We start from the raw sequence: 19,079 nt of genomic DNA, 5'->3' as shown, positions 1-19,079 counted from the left end.
AGACAGATATTTCCAAAAATATGTCTACAACATTTACAGGCTCACCCATTTGTCCATGTAAATCAGCATTTGTGTATGCAAATACTGTGGTTGGACTTGCAAATGTCAGTCTGCTTCCCCAAATGGCATTTGTGAATGTATTAATGGAGGTCCTCTGAAAATTTGTGCCAGTACAAACAGATACACGGAACAGAGTGACACTGACTTCTTTACAAGTGTCTGTATTATGAGAAAGATAGCTTACCGTGTAGAACCAAAACTTAACTATGGGTGCATTGTAGAACTCGTATATCTTTCTTCCGAGAGGGATCAGTCTGTGTCCGCTGTGAACTTCTTCCTCCTCCTTCTTTCTTGATGATTCTCCATTCCCTCGGCCCAACATTGCCTGTAACAAGAAAGGCCACTATTGTAGTTATTTCCTTGTGAACTATGAACTACACCTTAATTGGATCCCACAAGGGGGACTGTTATTTTTGAAAGTGTCAAAAGGAGCCACATTAACTGATTCACTGATATCTTCATCTGAACATGAGGACCGGATCAGATGACCCATCCCTGTTGGGCCCATGTAGCTGCAGGATTCGAACTACTTTGTTTGCAAACAACTGCTTTTGGACGGGAAGCTCCAGTTCAGATCATACCAATTGTTTCCTTATAAGCTGAAGGAGCCACACGCTTCAGCAGAACTGTCAATAGCAATGTGACTACTGAGCTCCATTCATATGTTGGTTCTGGGACAAGAATAAGATGTGAGAGACATTTCTGCTTTTTGCTACATTGATTTCTCGTCTCTTCTCCTGACAGTCACTTCCTATTATGTAGCTATGTGCAAAGCAGAGAAGGTTAGAAAATAAGTTGTTATAGGAAAACGATCAGAGAGTTGATACTGGAAGGGAAACGCAGGAAGGAGGAAAGCAGATGTTGAAGGTTACTGGATTAGAAATAATGAAGCTGGCTGTTGTTCACTGTATCCCACTTAGGCCACAATCCTGCAGTGATCTCAATATGGATTCAGAGGCCTGCCCATTGGAGTCCATTGCAGGAATGAGGCTTTATAATATGGAGATATACCTATCCTCATAGAACTGGAAGGGACTTGAAAGGTCCAGTCCCCTGCCTTCACAGGAGGACCAAGTACTGTCCCTTACTTTTGTTCCAGATCCCTAAATGGCTCCCTCAAGGATTGAACTCACAATCCTGGGTTTAGCAGGCCAATGCTCAAACCACTGAGCTATCCCTCCCCCTCTACAGCTTTAGACTGTAAGCTCCTTGCTATAGGGATTGCATCTTCTTCCATGGTTATTTTCCAGAATGCTGAACACACTTTAGCTGAGGATCTACCACATAGTGTAAATTGCCATAGCTCCATTGACTTCAATGACTTGATTTCTTTGGCACTATTACAATTTCCACTAGCTGAGGATCTGCCAGTAGAAATAAATACAATACTAATGGTGACTAAACAACAACAGATGTTGTCTACATGCAGAGCTAGTCTGAAATTCACGCTCAACCTTAGAGAGAGAAAATAATTACAATAAATACTATTCACTGAATCTTAAATGATTTTATAACCTCTGAAGAATGGCATTGTTTTCCTTAAAGAAATAACGCCAAAAAAACCCAAAGAGAACTGTCCTGCTGTATTTGTAATACTGACTGTAGAACTGCTCTGTTGTTTTCACTCCTCTCTGAATAAAAGGCTCAGGGTAGATGGAATTTTATGAGAGTTTTCATGCTGCGAGCAAGTTCCCACTCCTAAATTTGTTGTGACAGGCACAGATTTTGGTACTTCTCCATGTAGTGACATCTACAAGTCAAGTATTTTAATACCTATTGCCTTACTTAAGTGTGCTGGTGCTGCCCTGCTGCTTTTAGTTAATGTTTCTATAACACTTTCCTTCTGAAGATTTCAAAGCATTTTACTATTTACACAATAATTAATGCAGCCTTATAACACCCTTGCAAGTATTGCTATTATCCCCATTTTACAAAGGAGGAAACTAAGACAGAGAGAGGTCAAGTGACTTGTCTAAAGTCACACAGGATGTCATGGCAGAGATGATTTCTCCAAACCCGGCATTTGTACTTTAACGACACTGTCCTTCCTTCATTCATGCATCCTGATTCATCAAGGCATTTAATCGTGTACGTAATTAGTTGACTTAGTGGGATTATTTATGTGCTTAAAGTGCCTTGCTGGAAATGTGATATGGCCCATCACCATAATAGCTAAGCGATTCCTAAATATTTAAAAACAAACATTACAATCTCTTGTTTATTTGTGGTGTACGTAGACTAATCGAGGAAGGTCAAGTCAAAAAATGAATTTTACTTTCTGCAATGGGAGGTTGTATTTCTGAGGATAATGACATTACAGTTCTGTGCCATTCTTCCTGGTGCTGAAAATTTTGAAGGTACTTTTGGGAAGATGCAGGTAAACTAAGGATGAATCCCCTAAACTTTATGATATATCATATCTGATGTTTGCTGGGGCAGTACTATATTAAATAACCTCTTGATGACTTTCCTTAATCTATAATAATATTAATTCATAACATTCATGTTCTTACATTCTGTCTCCCTGAATAACCATTATATTGCTGTAACACCTTTGTCCTTTCTAGGGCTGTCAAGCAAGTAAAAAAATTAATCGCGATGAATCGCACTGTTAACAATAGAATACTATTTATATAAATATTTTTGGATGTTTTTTGCATTTTCAAACATATTGATTTCAATTACAACACAACATGAAGTATACAGTGCTCACTTTATATTTATTTTTTATTATAAATATTTGCACTGTAAAAATAAAAGAATAGTATTTTTCAATACACTTAATACAAGTACTGTAGTGCAATCTCTTATGAAAGTTGAACTTACAAATGTAGAATTATGTACAAAAATAACTGCATACAGAAATAAAACAATGTAAAACTTTAGAGCCTACCAGTCCACTCAGTCCTATTTCTTGTTCAACCAGTTGCTCAGACAAAAAGTTTGTTTACATTTGAAGGAAATAATGCTGCCCGCTTCTTGTTTACGTCACCTGAAAGTGAGAACAGGCATTCGCATGGCACTGTTGTAGCCAGTGTAGCAAGATATTTACATGCCAGATGTCCTAAAGATTCATATGTCTCTTCATGCTTCAACCACCATTCCAGAGGACATGCATCCATGCTGATGATGGGTTCTGCTTGATAATGATCCAAAGCAGTGCAGACTAATGCATGTTAATTTTCATCATCTGAGTCAGATGCCACCAGCAGAAAGTTGATTTTCTTTTTTGGTGGTTCGGGTTCTGTAGTTTCCGCATCAGAGTGTTGCTCTTTTAAGACTTCTGAAAGCATGCTCCCGATCAGACTTGGAAGGCACTTCAGATTCTTAAATTTTGGGTCGAGTGCTGTAGCTTTCTTTAGAAATCTCACATTGGTACCTTCTTTGTGTTTTGTCAAATCTGCAGTGAAAAAGTGTTCTTAAAACGAACATGCTGGGTTATCATCCGAGACAGCTATAACATGAAATATATGGCAGAATGCAGGTTAAACACAGAGCAGGAGTTCAGTCACAAGGAGTTCAGTCACAAATTTAATTAACGCATTAGTTTTTTTTAAACGAGCGTCATCAGCATGGAAGCATGTCCTCTGGAATGGTGGCCAAAGCATGAAGGGGCATACAAACGTTTAGCATATCTGGCACATAAATACCTTACAATGATGACTACAAAAGTGCAATGCGAACGTCTGTTCTCACTTTCAGGTAACATTGCAAATAAGAAGCAGGCAGCAGTATCTCCCATAAATATAGACAAAACAAGTTTGTTTATATTTTAGCGATTAGCTGAACAAGAAGTAGGACTGAGTGGACTTGTAGGCTCTAAAGTTTGACATTGTTTTGTTTTTGAGTGAAGTCATGTAACAAAAAAAATCTACATTTGTAAATTGCACTTTCACGATAAAGAGATTGCACCTCGGTACTTGTATGAGATGAATTCAAAAATACTATTTCTTTTATCATTTTTACAGTGCAAATATTTGCAATAAAAATAATATAGAGGACTGTATACTTTGTAATCTGTGTTGTAATTGAAATCAATATATTTGAAAATGTGGAAAAACATCCAAAATATTTAATAAATTTCAATTGGCATTCTACTGTTTAACAGTGCGATTAAACCTGTGATTAAATGCGATAAATTTTTTCAATTGCCATTAATTTTTTTTGAGTAATTGCATGAATTAACTGCAATTAATTGACAGCCCTAACCCTTTCTCTTCCCATACTCTTCAGACTGTTTGACACCCCACATTATGGTGTCATATCTATAATTTAGAATGCAAGTTCTTAAGGGCAGGAACTGTACCTGGCTACATCTTCTGGGAAGCCTTTCCTGCATGTTTTGGCCTCATTAAAGAATAAATAACAATTCAATCAAGGCATGAACCTATGTATTTATTTCTGTCTGTCTAGATATTTATAGGGTACTTATTGTTAAGGTATCTACGTTTTTGCTGCCATTTCTAGTGTTTACACTTTATTTGATTCATGTTAGTTTTCTCAAAGTTATTGCTATTTGCCATGTGGTTGCTCAGTTTCTTGTATTTGACTGAATACCTGCTAACTGTAAGTCTCTATAGAAAAAGAACAAAGATCTAGGACTCAAGGATAGAGAGAAGCTGAGTCTTTTCTCCCCCTCCTAAAACTGCAGTCCATCCGATGAAGTGAGCTGTAGCTCACGAAAGCTTATGCTCAAATAAATTGGTTAGTCTCTAAGGTGCCACAAGTCCTCCTCATCTTAGAAGAGTTATTTATCCATTAGCTCATTGTGTCTATCCCAGACACTAGGGGCATTACCAAATGTGTTTAAAACAACTGGTATTAAATATTAACACAGGGCACCCAACTTAGACCCAAAAAATAAGTCACAAGAAGTTTGGGTGAGACACAGTATCAGAATAAAAGGAGGAAGTGGATAGTGCCCAAAGGGAAATGGTAGCAGGATTCACTTTAGCTAAGCAGACTGACTCACTCCTTGCAGACTCTATCTCCAACAAACACTCAGTGAATGTAATAATATTAATAGAAACTGTTAACCCTTCCCATTACCAAAGGCAACTTGCCTGAGGGACAGAGTTATTTCCCAGGTCACGAGAGAGGATGGCTTTTTGCATGTGATTTGAGATATTCTGAACAATTTCTGCTCTTCCTGCCTGAGAAAATCATTTGTCTGCTTACTTCCCTCTGCCTCCTGAGTGCTTAAGGGGAAAACTGATATCTGATACTACACAAATCTGCAGTGCCTATCCTGGGGCTTTTAGCTCTGTTGCCTGCTTGTGCTCAAGAGTTCTGAGGGAGAGGTGAAAATGGGCGTTGGCAGATTTAACTAAGGCACCGGGCAGTGTTTCAGGGCGGGTGACTGTTTAACAGATTCTAAACCCTTCACAGTTTCATAAACATGTGACTGTAAATGCTCCTGTACTCCCACAGCAGTCAATGTGATAAGGTCCTGTTCAGTACCTTGCTTTAGGTTCATTTCTTCTTTCACTATTGCTGCTTTATTGCCTAGTTATTCTTGTGGATAGTGATGTTGAGGTTAAACATGTTACAGTCATTTCAAAATAACCATCGACCACAGAGCCACCCTCCCCGACCTTGCAGATGGCGAACAGCTTTAAAACTGCTCAGGATTAAGCTTAATCTAATGTCCCAGGATGTTAATTTCATGATGTTATTAACAAATCTGAAAAGCCTTCCCATTAAAAATATTATAAAAAAAGCCTGAGTCAATGGACAGTATGCACGGTGTTGTTGCAAGCAGTGAATGTGAACAAACATGTGTGTCTATTTCTAAGGGAAAGTAGAAGCTAGGAGAAGCAGTGAGACTACACTGAGACTGTTTGGTGTAACTGGCATCTCATTTTCTAATGTAAAACTTTGCCTGTGATTTGCCATGAGTCAGTCAGGGTAATCCTGACTTCAGGGCAACATGCACAGTGCAGTGTATCTGCAGCATCCTCATTACTTGCTTTCCCTTTGGCTTGCAGTTTTATGTTGTGTGCTACATGTACATTATTGAGTGCGACATGGGGATTTTGTGAGCAGGGTTCGGGGATATTTTTAGGCATGTGGCTTTATTTCCTTGTAATTATGTTTAGGGTTGTTCCGGCAACAAGATACATTTGGGTTGTGCACTTACAAATTAAAATATGTTTTTTAGTAGTAGCAGTATATACTGTATATTTGTTTTATAACAAGAATTTTGATCCCACTGAATATGAGCTTCGGCTTTTCAGAACTCATCTTTAGTGAAACGCACACGCTACTTACAAACTTTAGTACCTACAAACTAGTGAGGAAAAATGGAACATAGCTTGCTGAATATCCACCTACACGCATGCGTGTGCGTGCACACACACAATACACAACCATCCCCACAATACAGAGGGAAATGATGGCCATGTGATAACGGTATTGGGTGGCTATTCCTTGCTAAGGAATGGATACTTCCATTGTTTCTAGGACAAAAATAGCTAAAAACCCCAGAGATGTAAGCATGTAAAAACCAGCTTTTGCATGTGCCCAAGAGTTCCTTTTTCTGAACACTTAGAACAGTTTTCTAGACACTGATATATATTAACTGCAGCTCTACGTGCTCAATTCTGGAGCATCTGCTGAACACTGTTGAAAGAAATAAGCAGAGCCAAAGCACTAGTGCTGGGCATATGTCTACACAGCATTCTGGAGCAAGCCCCCCAGCCTAAGTCAACCGAGGTATAGATTTTAAGGCCTGAAGGGACCATTCTGATTATGTAGTCTGACCTTTGTATAACATAGACCATACATATCATTTGGGGAAAGCTCTTCCTAGAACAGATCTTCTAGAAAAACATGCGAGCGTGATGTAAAAAATGGTGAGTGATGGGCTAGTCGGGCTTGCATTAGCACTCTAAAAAGAACTGTGCAGACAGCACTTTGAAGCTGTGGCTTGGGCAGGAGCTTATTGGGAGGGGTGGGCTTCAAAGCCCAAGCCGAAACTCCAAAGCTCTGCCTACACAGCTATTCTTGGCACACTAGTGTGATCCCCGCCAGCCCATCTTTTGACTTGGCCTACGAGGTTCGCTCCAAAATGCTGCGTAAGATTTACCCTTAGTGTCTGCTCAGCAGTTGTACGGAGAGGTTTCCACCCACTGTGCAGAAATGTACAGCAGTTAGGGTGAAATTCAGCTCTGTGCAAGGGACCAGCACGGCTAATGCACTACTTAAGTCCCCAAATTATGGCTTTTACATGAGACATAAGTGATGCATATCCCTTGTGCTGGTTCTCTGCACCAGGCCAAATTTCACCCATAGTGTTTAGCAATGTGAGCAAGCCTATATATTCACCCTGAACTGAGTCATGGGGAGTGAGCAGAAGTGTGTGAGTGGGGGTGAGTTAAGGCACAGCCAAGACAAAGGTGTTAAGTTCAGCTCAGTGGCCCCCTTTAGCATTTTCAGCTGCTCCTATTGCTGGCCAGTACCAGCAGCTTACTCAAGTCAGATTAAGAGTTGCTGACAGCAGGGAGGACAGACACTGACACAGAAACATGACCAGGGGTTGTGGGAAAACAATCTCCCTCACAGACAGCCATTCAGTGTTTCCTGGCATGAAGAGGGAACCATTTTTTGGCCAACCTTTCCTCGACAACTGTGCTCTTTTCCCCCAGTTCACTTGGTCTTTATCATGAATAAGAAAAAAAAAAACCAGGCAAACAGCCCTGCTATCTCACAGCTCTCATCTGTACCACTGCAGCGCTGACCCCACGGAGAAGCTAATTTTCAAAGCTAATTTTTGTAGCTTTAGGGTTTCAGTCTGTATTGGTTTTATTGTATTTTTTTTTAATTCCAGAAAGAGCCGGAATCATTTCATATCCAAAAAATTAACCTACTTGAGATTTTTTGAAGTGGGGAATGTCCTAAGCCCAAATGTGTTTCTTTTATTTGCACTCTTACTACTTGTAGAAGGGCAGCCTCTTTATTTGATGGGGAAAATTAGAACTAAACAAAGAAAATACTGAATAAATGACTGTGATCTGGTTCCAGAAATAAGATTGTCCGTGGAAGAGTTAGACTCCTGTAGATTTTAGTTTCCTGCCACTCCTCCCCCCATCCCGTAATTCTTCAAATTTAAGTATTAAGGATTAGTGAGTGAAAGTTCCATGCACAAATCCTATGACTTGTGTCATAAATATAAAGGGAAGGGTAAACCCCTTTGAAATCCCTCCTGGCCAGGGGAAAGCTCCTCTCACCTGTAAAGGGTTAAGAAGCTAAAGGTAACCTCGCTGGCACCTGACCAAAATGACCAATGAGGAGACAAGATACTTTCAAAAGCTGGGAGGAGGGAGAGAAACAAAGGGGTTTGTGTGTCTGTCTGTAGTCGTCTTGGCCGGGGACAGAACAGGAATGGAGTCTTAGAACTTTTAGTAAGTAATCTAGCTAGGTATGTGTTAGATTATGATTTCTTTAAATGGCTGAGAAAAGAATTGTGCTGAATAGAATAACTATTTCTGTCTGTGTATCTTTTTTGTAACTTAAGGTTTTGCCTAGAGGGGTTCTCTATGTTTTTGAATCTAATTACCCTGTAAGATATCTACCATCCTGATTTTACAGGGGGGATTTCTTTATTTCTATTTACTTCTATTTTTTATTAAAAGTCTTCTTGTAAAACACTGAATGCTTTTTCATTGTTCTCAGATCCAAGGGTTTGGGTCTGTGGTCACCTATGCAAATTGGTGAGGCTTTTTATCCAACATTTCCCAGGAAAGGGGGGGTGCAAGTGTTGGGAGGATTGTTCATTGTTCTTAAGATCCAAGGGTCTGGGTCTGTAGTCACCTAGGCAAATTGGTGAGGCTTTTTACCAAACCTTGTCCAGGAAGTGGGGTGCAAGGTTTTGGGAAGTATTTTGGGGGGAAGGACGCGTCCAAACAGCTCTTCCCCAGTAACCAGTATTAGTTTGGTGGTGGTAGCGGCCAGTCCAAGGATAACGGGGGTAATATTTTGTACCTTGGGGAAGTTTTGACCTAAGCTGGTAAAGATAAGCTTAGGAGGTTTTTCATGCAGGTCCCCACATCTGTACCCTAGAGTTCAGAGTGGGGGAGGAACCGTGACATGGTGGCACAGTGGTGGGATTAACCTGAAATCATTTTGAGATCCAGTTGAGATTTTTTGAACTAGAAATACAGATTTTAAAAAGGAATTTTTAGGAAGTCCAGAAGGCAGCTTTGAAACTGAAAGCAGCTTGGTTTCTCTCTGCTTTGTGGCCAAGCAGAGACAAAAGGGGATTATCTTGTGAATTGCAGGTTTTCTTTGCCTGGAGGCAGGGTACTTAACTCCTGCAGGGAAATTCACAGTCTTCCAACCCAGAGGTTTTTTTTTTTTCTTTTCTTCCTAAAAGTAAATAGGGGGTGTGTGCTCTACCCATTTGCCTGGAGACAAAAGTGGCAGGTTTTTTTTTAGGATTTTGATTTTTTTTTTTTGTTTTACAAGGAGCACAGGTTTGAAAAGAAATTTTTTCTTCTTCTTTGGGCTGGGTAAGCAGGTTTCCAAGTAGTTGGAGGGTTTTTGCTTTAATTTGGGCCCAGAGCAGAGACAAGGGAATTGTCTTTTTCTGTAGGCTGACAATCACTATCAGAGAATAGGTATTCTATTCCAGCACAGCAAAATTTTACAGCCAAGTTTTGTTTGTTTATTTCTAAACCTCGGGTGTAAAGTTAGTTAAAAACAGAGAGGTTAGAATGGCCAAATCCTCAGCTCGACTACAGCTGGAATTAGCCAAATTTCAGGCTGAGGAAAAACAAAGGGAACATGAAAGACAGATAGAACTCATGCGGCTGGAGAAGGAGGTACAGGAGGCTGCCCACAAGAGGGAAATGGAGGCAAGGAAGCATGTGGAGGAGATGGAGAGGATAAAGGCCCAGCAGAATATACCAACAAACCCTAGCAATCCTTCTCCAGGTACCACTTCCCATCCCAGAAAGTTCCCCACCTACCAGGCAGGTGATGATACTGAGGCCTTCTTAGAAAACTTCGAAAGGGCCTGCCTTGGGTACAACATCTCTACTGACCAATACATGGTAGAGCTGAGGCCGCAGCTCAGTGGACCCTTAGCTGAGGTGGCAGCTGAAATGCCTAAAGAACATATGAACAAGTATGAACTGTTTAAATCCAAGGCGAGAGTCAGAATGGGGATAACACCCGAGCAGTCTCGTCGGAGGTTCCGAGCCCTAAGGTGGAAACCAGACATGTCATTTACCCGACATGCCTACCACATTGTGAAACATTGGGATGCCTGGATATCAGGAGCAAGTGTTGAATCTCCAGTAAATTTGCCCTTCCTAATGCAAATGGAACAATTCTTAGAGGGTGTTCCTGAGGAAATAGAAAGATACATCCTAGATGGGAAACCCAAAACTGTAATCGAGGCAGGAGAGATTGGAGCCAGATGGGTGGAGGTGGCAGAGAAGAAGAAAACTGGTCGCAGTTGGAGCGGAGACCAGAAGGGACCACCCCAGACCACACCCTATTACCGGGGGCCGCCCAAAGCCCCACCTACCTCCCAAAGAACCCTCCAGACCCCTTATCGTCCCACCACCCCGTTCTCCAGCAACCCACCTCGCCCCGGTGACCCGTCAGCTGGACGATGTTTTAAATGTAACGAGCTGGGGCATGTAAAGGCCAACTGCCCCAAGAACCCCAACAGATTACAGTTCATTGCACCGGAATCACACCAGAGGTCCACAGGCCCAGATACCTCCCAGATACCCTTGGAGCGGAGGGAAACTGTGAGTGTGGGTGGGAAGAAGGTCACCGCGTGGAGGGACACCGGAGCACAAGTGTCAGCTATCCATGCTTCCTTAGTGGACCCCAATTTAATCAACCCAGAGATCCAAGTGACGATTCAACCCTTCAAGTCCAACTCTTTCAATTTGCCTACAGCCAAGTTGCCTGTCCAGTACAAGGGCTGGTCAGGAATGTGGACTTTTGCAGTCTATGATAATTATCCCATCCCCATGCTGTTGGGGGAAGACTTGGCCAATCATGTGAAGCAGGCCAAGAGGGTGGGAATGGTCACCCGCAACCAGGCTAAACAAGCCGTGAGGCCTAGCTCTGTTCCGGAAACTTCTATCAGGACCCAGTCAGAGGTGATGGACCTGGACCCCAGGCCAATGTCTGCAACAGCAGTAGTGGATCCAGTCCCAGAGACCCAGACGGAACCAGTCCCAGAACCGGAACCAGCCGAACAACCAACACCAGACCCCGTGTCAGCACTGAATCCAGTACTTGCAACCTCAACACCAGAGGGCCCCACCGAACCTGAACTGGCAGCAGCCGATAACCCTACGCAAGAGGCTCAGCCGGAGCCTGAATCCCAACATAGTGCACCAGCGGAGAGCGGTTCACAGTCAACAGAAACAGCTCCATCCCCTATATCGCTTCCAGAGGGACCAAGCCTATGTCCCCAATCCAATGAGGAACTGATGTCTCCAGCATCAAGGGAACAGTTCCAGACCGAACAGGAAGCAGATGAAAGCCTCCAGAGAGCGTGGACGGCGGCACGGAGCAACCCACCGCCTCTCAGCTCTTCTAATCGATCCAGGTTTGTTGTAGAAAGAGGACTTTTATACAAGGAAACTCTTTCTGGGGGACACCAGGAAGACTGGCATCCTCAGAGACAGTTGGTAGTTCCAACTAAATACCGGGCCAAGCTCTTGAGCTTAGCCCATGATCACCCTAGTGGCCATGCTGGGGTGAACAGGACCAAAGACCGTTTGGGGGGGTCATTCCACTGGGAGGGAATGGGCAAGGATGTTTCTACCTATGTCCAGTCTTGTGAGGTGTGCCAAAGAGTGGGAAAACCCCAAGACCAGGTCAAAGCTCCTCTCCAGCCACTCCCCATCATTGAAGTTCCATTTCAGCGAGTAGCTGTGGATATTCTGGGTCCTTTTCCGAAAAAGACACCCAGAGGAAAGCAGTACATACTGACTTTCATGGATTTTGCCACCCGATGGCCGGAAGCAGTAGCTCTAAGCAACACCAGGGCTAAAAGTGTGTGCCAGGCACTAGCAGACATTTTTGCCAGGGTAGGTTGGCCCTCCGACATCCTCACAGATGCAGGGACTAATTTCCTGGCAGGAACTATGAAAAACCTTTGGGAAGCTCATGGGGTAAATCACTTGGTTGCCACTCCTTATCATCATCAAACAAATGGCATGGTGGAGAAGTTTAATGGAACTTTGGGGGCCATGATACGTAAATTCGTAAATGAGCACTCCAATGATTGGGACCTAGTATTGCAGCAGTTGCTCTTTGCCTACAGAGCTGTACCACATCCCAGTTTAGGGTTTTCCCCATTTGAACTTGTATATGGCCGTGAGGTTAAGGGGCCATTGCAGTTGGTGAAGCAGCAATGGGGGGGATTTACACCTTCTCCAGGAACTAACATTCTGGACTTTGTAACCAACCTACAAACCACCCTCCGAACCTCTTTAGCCCTTGCTAGAGAAAACTTACAGGATGCTCAAAAAGAGCAAAAAGCCTGGTATGATAAACATGCCAGAGAGCGTTCCTTCAAAGTAGGAGACCAGGTCATGGTCTTAAAGGCGCTCCAGGCCCATAAAATGGAAGCATCGTGGGAAGGGCCATTCGTGGTCCAGGAGCGCCTGGGAGCTGTTAATTATCTCATAGCATTCCCCACCTCCAACCGAAAGCCTAAGGTGTATCATATTAATTCTCTAAAGCCCTTTTATTCCAGAGAATTAAAGGTTTGTCAGTTTACAGCCCAGGGAGGAGACGACGCTGAGTGGCCTGAAGGTGTCTACTACGAAGGGAAATGTGCTGGTGGTGTGGAAGAGGTGAACCTCTCCATGACCCTTGGGCGTATGCAGCGACAGCAGATCCAGGAGCTGTGCACTAGCTACGCGCCAACGTTCTCAGCCACCCCAGGACTGACTGAACGGGCATACCACTCCATTGACACAGGTAATGCTCACCCAATTAGGGTCCAACCTTACCGGGTGTCTCCTCAAGCTAAAACTGCTATAGAACGGGAGATCCAGGATATGTTACAGATGGGTGTAATCCGCCCCTCTGAAAGTGCATGGGCATCTCCAGTGGTTCTAGTTCCCAAACCAGATGGGGAAATACGTTTTTGCGTGGACTACCATAAGCTAAATGCTGTAACTCGCCCAGACAACTATCCCATGCCACGCACAGATGAACTATTAGAGAAACTGGGAAGGGCCCAGTTCATCTCTACCTTGGACTTAACCAAGGGGTACTGGCAGGTACCGCTAGATGAATCTGCCAAGGAAAGGTCAGCCTTCATCACACATCTCGGGCTGTATGAATTTAATGTACTCCCTTTCGGGCTGCGAAATGCACCCGCCACTTTCCAAAGACTTGTAGATGGTCTCCTAGCGGGATTAGGAGAATATGCAGTCGCCTACCTTGACGATGTGGCCATATTTTCGGATTCCTGGGCAGACCACCTGGAACATCTACAAAAAGTCCTTGAGCGCATAAGGGAGGCAGGACTAACTGTTAAGGCTAAGAAGTGTCAAATAGGCCTAAACAGAGTGACTTACCTTGGACACCAGGTGGGTCAAGGAACTATCAGCCCCCTACAGGCCAAAGTGGATGCTATCCAAAAGTGGCCTGTCCCAAAGTCAAAGAAACAGGTTCAATCCTTCTTAGGCTTGGCCGGTTATTACAGACGATTTGTACCGCACTACAGCCAAATCGCTGCCCCACTGACAGACCTAACCAAAAAGAAACAGCCAAATGCTGTTCAGTGGACCGGAAAGTGTCAGAAGGCCTTTAACAAGCTTAAAGCGACACTCATGTCTCACCCTGTACTAAGGGCCCCAGACTTTGACAAACCGTTCCTAGTAACCACAGATGCATCCGAGTGTGGTGTGGGAGCAGTTTTAATGCAGAAAGGACCTGATCAAGAATTCCACCCTGTAGTGTTTCTCAGCAAAAAACTGTCTGAGAGGGAAAGCAACTGGTCAGTCACTGAAAAAGAATGTTATGCCATTGTCTACGCTCTGGAAAAGCTACGCCCATATGTTTGGGGACGGCGTTTCCACCTGCAAACCGACCATGCTGCACTAAAGTGGCTTCACACCGTCAAAGAAACTAACAGAAAACTTCTTCGGTGGAGTTTAGCTCTCCAAGATTTTGATTTCGACATCCAACACATCTCAGGAGCTTCTAACAAAGTGGCTGATGCACTCTCCCGTGAAAGTTTCCCAGAATCAACTGGTTAAAATCGTCCTTGAGATGTGGAAAATATTGTTAGTCTTTATGTACTTGGTAGTATATTTAGAGATGCATGTGTCTTATTAACTCTGTTTTCCTAGAGCTCCAGGAAGAAATCCCAGCCAGTGTTTCACCCTAGCTGAGATTTGGGGGGCGTGTCATAAATATAAAGGGAAGGGTAAACCCCTTTGAAATCCCTCCTGGCCAGGGGAAAGCTCCTCTCACCTGTAAAGGGTTAAGAAGCTAAAGGTAACCTCGCTGGCACCTGACCAAAATGACCAATGAGGAGACAAGATACTTTCAAAAGCTGGGAGGAGGGAGAGAAACAAAGGGGTTTGTGTGTCTGTCTGTAGTCGTCTTGGCCGGGGACAGAACAGGAATGGAGTCTTAGAACTTTTAGTAAGTAATCTAGCTAGGTATGTGTTAGATTATGATTTCTTTAAATGGCTGAGAAAAGAATTGTGCTGAATAGAATAACTATTTCTGTCTGTGTATCTTTTTTGTAACTTAAGGTTTTGCCTAGAGGGGTTCTCTATGTTTTTGAATCTAATTACCCTGTAAGATATCTACCATCCTGATTTTACAGGGGGGATTTCTTTATTTCTATTTACTTCTATTTTTTATTAAAAGTCTTCTTGTAAAACACTGAATGCTTTTTCATTGTTCTCAGATCCAAGGGTTTGGGTCTGTGGTCACCTATGCAAATTGGTGAGGCTTTTTATCCAACATTTCCCAGGAAAGGGGGGGTGCAAGTGTTGGGAGGATTGTTCATTGTTCTTAAGATCCAAGGGTCTGGGTCTGTAGTCACCTAGGCAAATTGGTGAGGCTTTTTACCAAACCTTGTCCAGGAAGTGGGGTGCAAGGTTTTGGGAAGTATTTTGGGGGGAAGGACGCGTCCAAACAGCTCTTCCCCAGTAACCAGTATTAGTTTGGTGGTGGTAGCGGCCAGTCCAAGGATAACGGGGGTAATATTTTGTACCTTGGGGAAGTTTTGACCTAAGCTGGTAAAGATAAGCTTAGGAGGTTTTTCATGCAGGTCCCCACATCTGTACCCTAGAGTTCAGAGTGGGGGAGGAACCGTGACAACTTGTTAACCCTTTTGGTGCTGGGGTTGCAATGATGAAAGAGGAGCTCTAGCAAATGTGTTCTTGTGGGCATGTTATATCAGGAAATCCTGTTGCCTATCACCAAAGTGTTAATGGGGTTTGTGCCTGGCACTCCCATGCACCTGTTAGAAATTTAAAAAGCAAAAGTGAGTAACAAGTAATTTACAATGTATAAATTCAGCATACTATGGGTGATAACTTAGGGCTTGTCTATTGGCTAGGGTAATGGACACTATGAGGGTGTGATTTCTTAGGCACATTAATTGATCTGTGTGGACCCTGCAGATGCATACTAAAGGTTCCCTAATGAAATACTATTTCAAATGACACTACATTAAAGCACAGTAGGGAACCTTTAGTGCACACCAGCAGGGTGCAACACATTAGTGTACTTTAGAAATAACACTCCTGTATTGTGCACTGCTGCACCATGTGGACAAGCCCTCAATTCCCCTCTCCTGATATAACTGTCCCTCTGGGTACTACCAAACAAAAAGCTGTTAAAAAGCAGTGTAAACACATGCCGAGTCACACACATTGGCTTTATTTCCCTGCTTTTGCACTTTGTGTGGTCATTTACTCTTGTGCAGAACGAGTGCAAATTGGGTGGAAAATGCTATCAGATCAGAATGGTAGCGATTTACACCCATTTTGCATAAGTGTAAGCCAAGGCTGTAACACAATCCTTTTCGTGCACCACAGGGTGGTGGTAAAGTCCCCCCCGTCTTCTGGGGCAGCACAGAAAACATAGAACACACCCTATTCTATAATAATCAATTCACAGAGTTGGACTACTAGCCATTTAAAAAAAGGAGGGCAACTTTATATTCAAGATACACTTATAAAGAATTAATAGACATTATAAGCACTCTACAAACCTGAGTAGTGTGTGTTATGGACAGTGATAAGACTGTAGATGGTTACAAATTATGGTTACAAGCAAATTGTTGGTCTCTATAACAATTAACCGGTTTATGAAAACATCTATTAATAATTTATTAACTCTCAGACTGTTTAAAATGTACCCTAAATATCAAGTGTGATCAAAAAAAGGTCTTCATGAAAGAGCTTTTTGAGTAATCTTTCTGGGGTCCTCCTGTCCCAGGGGTTAAGCAGTTCAGATAAAATAAGAACCAATGCATAACTTTCACCCAAAATTGAAACCAAACTATTTTTTATAATTAAAAAATGTCACTTCTTGTCAAGCCTGGGAAAGGACTAACTATAACAGCCTCATGACACGGATGTCGTCTTTCTTCTGAAACTATTATCCAGAAAGGTCCCATTCTCTGCAAATCTCCTACATCTCCACTGTGGGGCCCAGCAGCTTCCCTGCTGTTGACTGATGCAAAATTAATTAGTTGGGTGTTCTATAGCTCACAACTCAAGGACATATAAAAAACATTTGAATTCCGCAGCAGAGGGCCCAAGACCATATTACAAGAGCTGCTGGACTCCATGCGATCAGCTAGGTCCCCCTGCTCCTGCTTTTTGTAGAGAAGGCTGTAGTCATTCTCCCTGAACTGGGTTATCAGTGGTGTGTGTGCTGCATATCAGGGAGTAGGGGGGCGGGGTCAGTCAAAGGAGAGAGCCATAGGACTATCAGAAGGCTGAGAGGAGAGAGGAAGGAAAGCTTAAATCCTAAGGCCTGGAAACAAGAATATATCATTCAGCATATAGTGCTTTTGTAGTGGGAATCAGAAGGTTTTTAAAGGGAAATGTAGTATTGGAGACAAGAAACAGAGAGCCGGGATGTTCACAGAGAGATCATGGTATTTACCTCATCGCCATATTTTTACCCAATGCCATCAACATGGCACTGTGTGAAGCGCTTATTGGATTTGAATAAGCACTTCATGAATTGAGCAGAAGCCAGCAATAATTAATTGTAATTAATAGCTAATGAGTGGAAAACAGCCCATCAAATGCTATGCTGGCATCTGGTCTTTTCCAATGGCCAGGTTCTTGCCTGCAAATAGGTCCTGTAGGCAGGTCTTGTGGACCGGTTCTTCCGCTTGCCTGCATATTGGGTCCTGTAGGCAGGTCCTTCTGCCTGCCTGCAGACTGGGTCCTGGGGGCAGCGCCTGCTGTTTGCCTGTGGGAAATAGGCTGTTTTTTAAAAAAATTAACCAGAAAGAACCCTTTTCTTTTTTTACTGATGTGTCTCAGTTGCATCTTGGCCCTGGAGGACTAGGGTGGGTTTAAAGCCCTTCAAAGCTCTCTGATGATGGGATTTGCAATTTTCCCCCTACCTTGGCCAAATAAAAAATGCTCATGAAGCTTGATACAAACAAGAAACTGTGGAGATTTGTCTAATCATCGGAATTTCAACTGTTTGGGTCCTTTTGTGGTATAAATTATTCATTCAGGGTTACATTGTGCAATTCTAACATTTTAAATGAAGCAAATAAAATATTCATTATAAAAAAAACAGAAGAACACAATCAAATGTAACCTCCCCACCGAACTCCTGTTATTACTCAGGGCTAGAATGTGCAATCCTTTCTAAGTACTTCCACATGTATACTAGTAAGTAATTACCAATGTGAGAAAGGGTTGAGTGAGGGATTCAAAGAGGTGAAATTCTGATTAGACAGATTTCCATATCATAGCAGTAGACATACCAGCACACTAATTTCTGCTGAATGAGAACAGATAAAAAGGAAAAAACCTCCAGTCTCCATCCAAGCTTTGGGAACTTCCATTCTCCCTGCCTTCTGAACACACGAAAGACAAGTGCTCAGTCTCATCCAGGCCACTCATCCTGACATTCTTGGGTGTGTTCTGAATCCTGCAAGTCTGTTACATTTATTTCAGACAATGCCACGTTGCCGTTGGTCAATACATGACGTCACATCACAACGTGATGATGCAGTATTGTCATGCACTGAGGCAACACCAGAACTCAAAGAGGCAAATTTGGTGATTCAGCATTGTAACATAAGTACTGAGTCCCGCTGAGGAAAGAGGATTTTTGGAAGCGTTTATTCACTAAACTTGGACATTCTAGTCTGCAGTCCCTGTAGAGGTGGGAATAGTAAATTGACAGCATTTAGGCTGGCTTTTGTATTGTTTGCTCTTACTGTGAGTTCCATGTCCTCCTCTTCCTTTTCCTTTACTGGTTTTTCTGGTTCCTCTGGCTCCTTCTCTTGTAGATGGATCTCATGGGCCTGAGACATGTAAGGCATGTCGTCTTTGTTCTTGAACTCCAAGCTGAGAATTGAAGGAGGAAGTAGAATTCCTAGAATTACCTAAAGCAATAATAATGATAATAATAATAATAATCTCAATTAACAGGTTATGATTATGGTGGTATCTTAGTATCAAATGGAACAAGCCCCTTGGGGAATCTGGAAATCAAACATTCCAGTGTGTAAGTTTCAATGGCACCTGGAAATCTGTCATTTGAAATTATGTTTTCAGAGGACTGTGGGGAAACTAAGCATAGCATGACTTGCAATGTTAATAGAAGTTATATGGCTAACTCATTGTACTGAATAATTTATTTATCCCTAAACTGCTCATCTCATACATATTGTTACAAGCTAGAACACTACAAAATATTACCATACTACGTAGTAGGCGGACCCACAAAAGCATTGAACCTTGAACCTGAAAAGTCTTGCACATTGCACAGTAGAGTGTTCCAGTGTTCATGTGACACACAAGAAACAT

General features: G+C 42.7%; 1 protein-coding gene across 5 annotated transcripts in view; it reads right to left on the bottom strand.

Annotated features, from left to right (window-relative positions):
* TRPM3 (transient receptor potential cation channel subfamily M member 3) overlaps window positions 1-19,079 on the bottom strand; it is a 636,037-nt gene that overhangs the window by 42,111 nt on the left and 574,847 nt on the right. For all 5 annotated transcript variants that reach the window (XM_073345156.1, XM_073345160.1, XM_073345157.1 and 2 more), the window contains 2 exons: window positions 18,488-18,655; window positions 245-385 (listed from right to left, as the gene is read on the bottom strand). In XM_073345156.1, coding sequence (XP_073201257.1) covers window positions 245-385; window positions 18,488-18,655 — 309 coding nt within the window. The remainder of the gene's footprint in view (window positions 1-244; window positions 386-18,487; window positions 18,656-19,079) is intronic.

The sequence above is a fragment of the Lepidochelys kempii genome, chromosome 5, assembly GCF_965140265.1.
Source record: "Lepidochelys kempii isolate rLepKem1 chromosome 5, rLepKem1.hap2, whole genome shotgun sequence".
Lineage (NCBI taxonomy): Eukaryota > Metazoa > Chordata > Testudines > Cheloniidae > Lepidochelys > Lepidochelys kempii.
The sequence above is the reverse complement of the archived record's forward strand: the minus strand, read 5'-3'. Positions and strand labels throughout refer to the sequence as shown.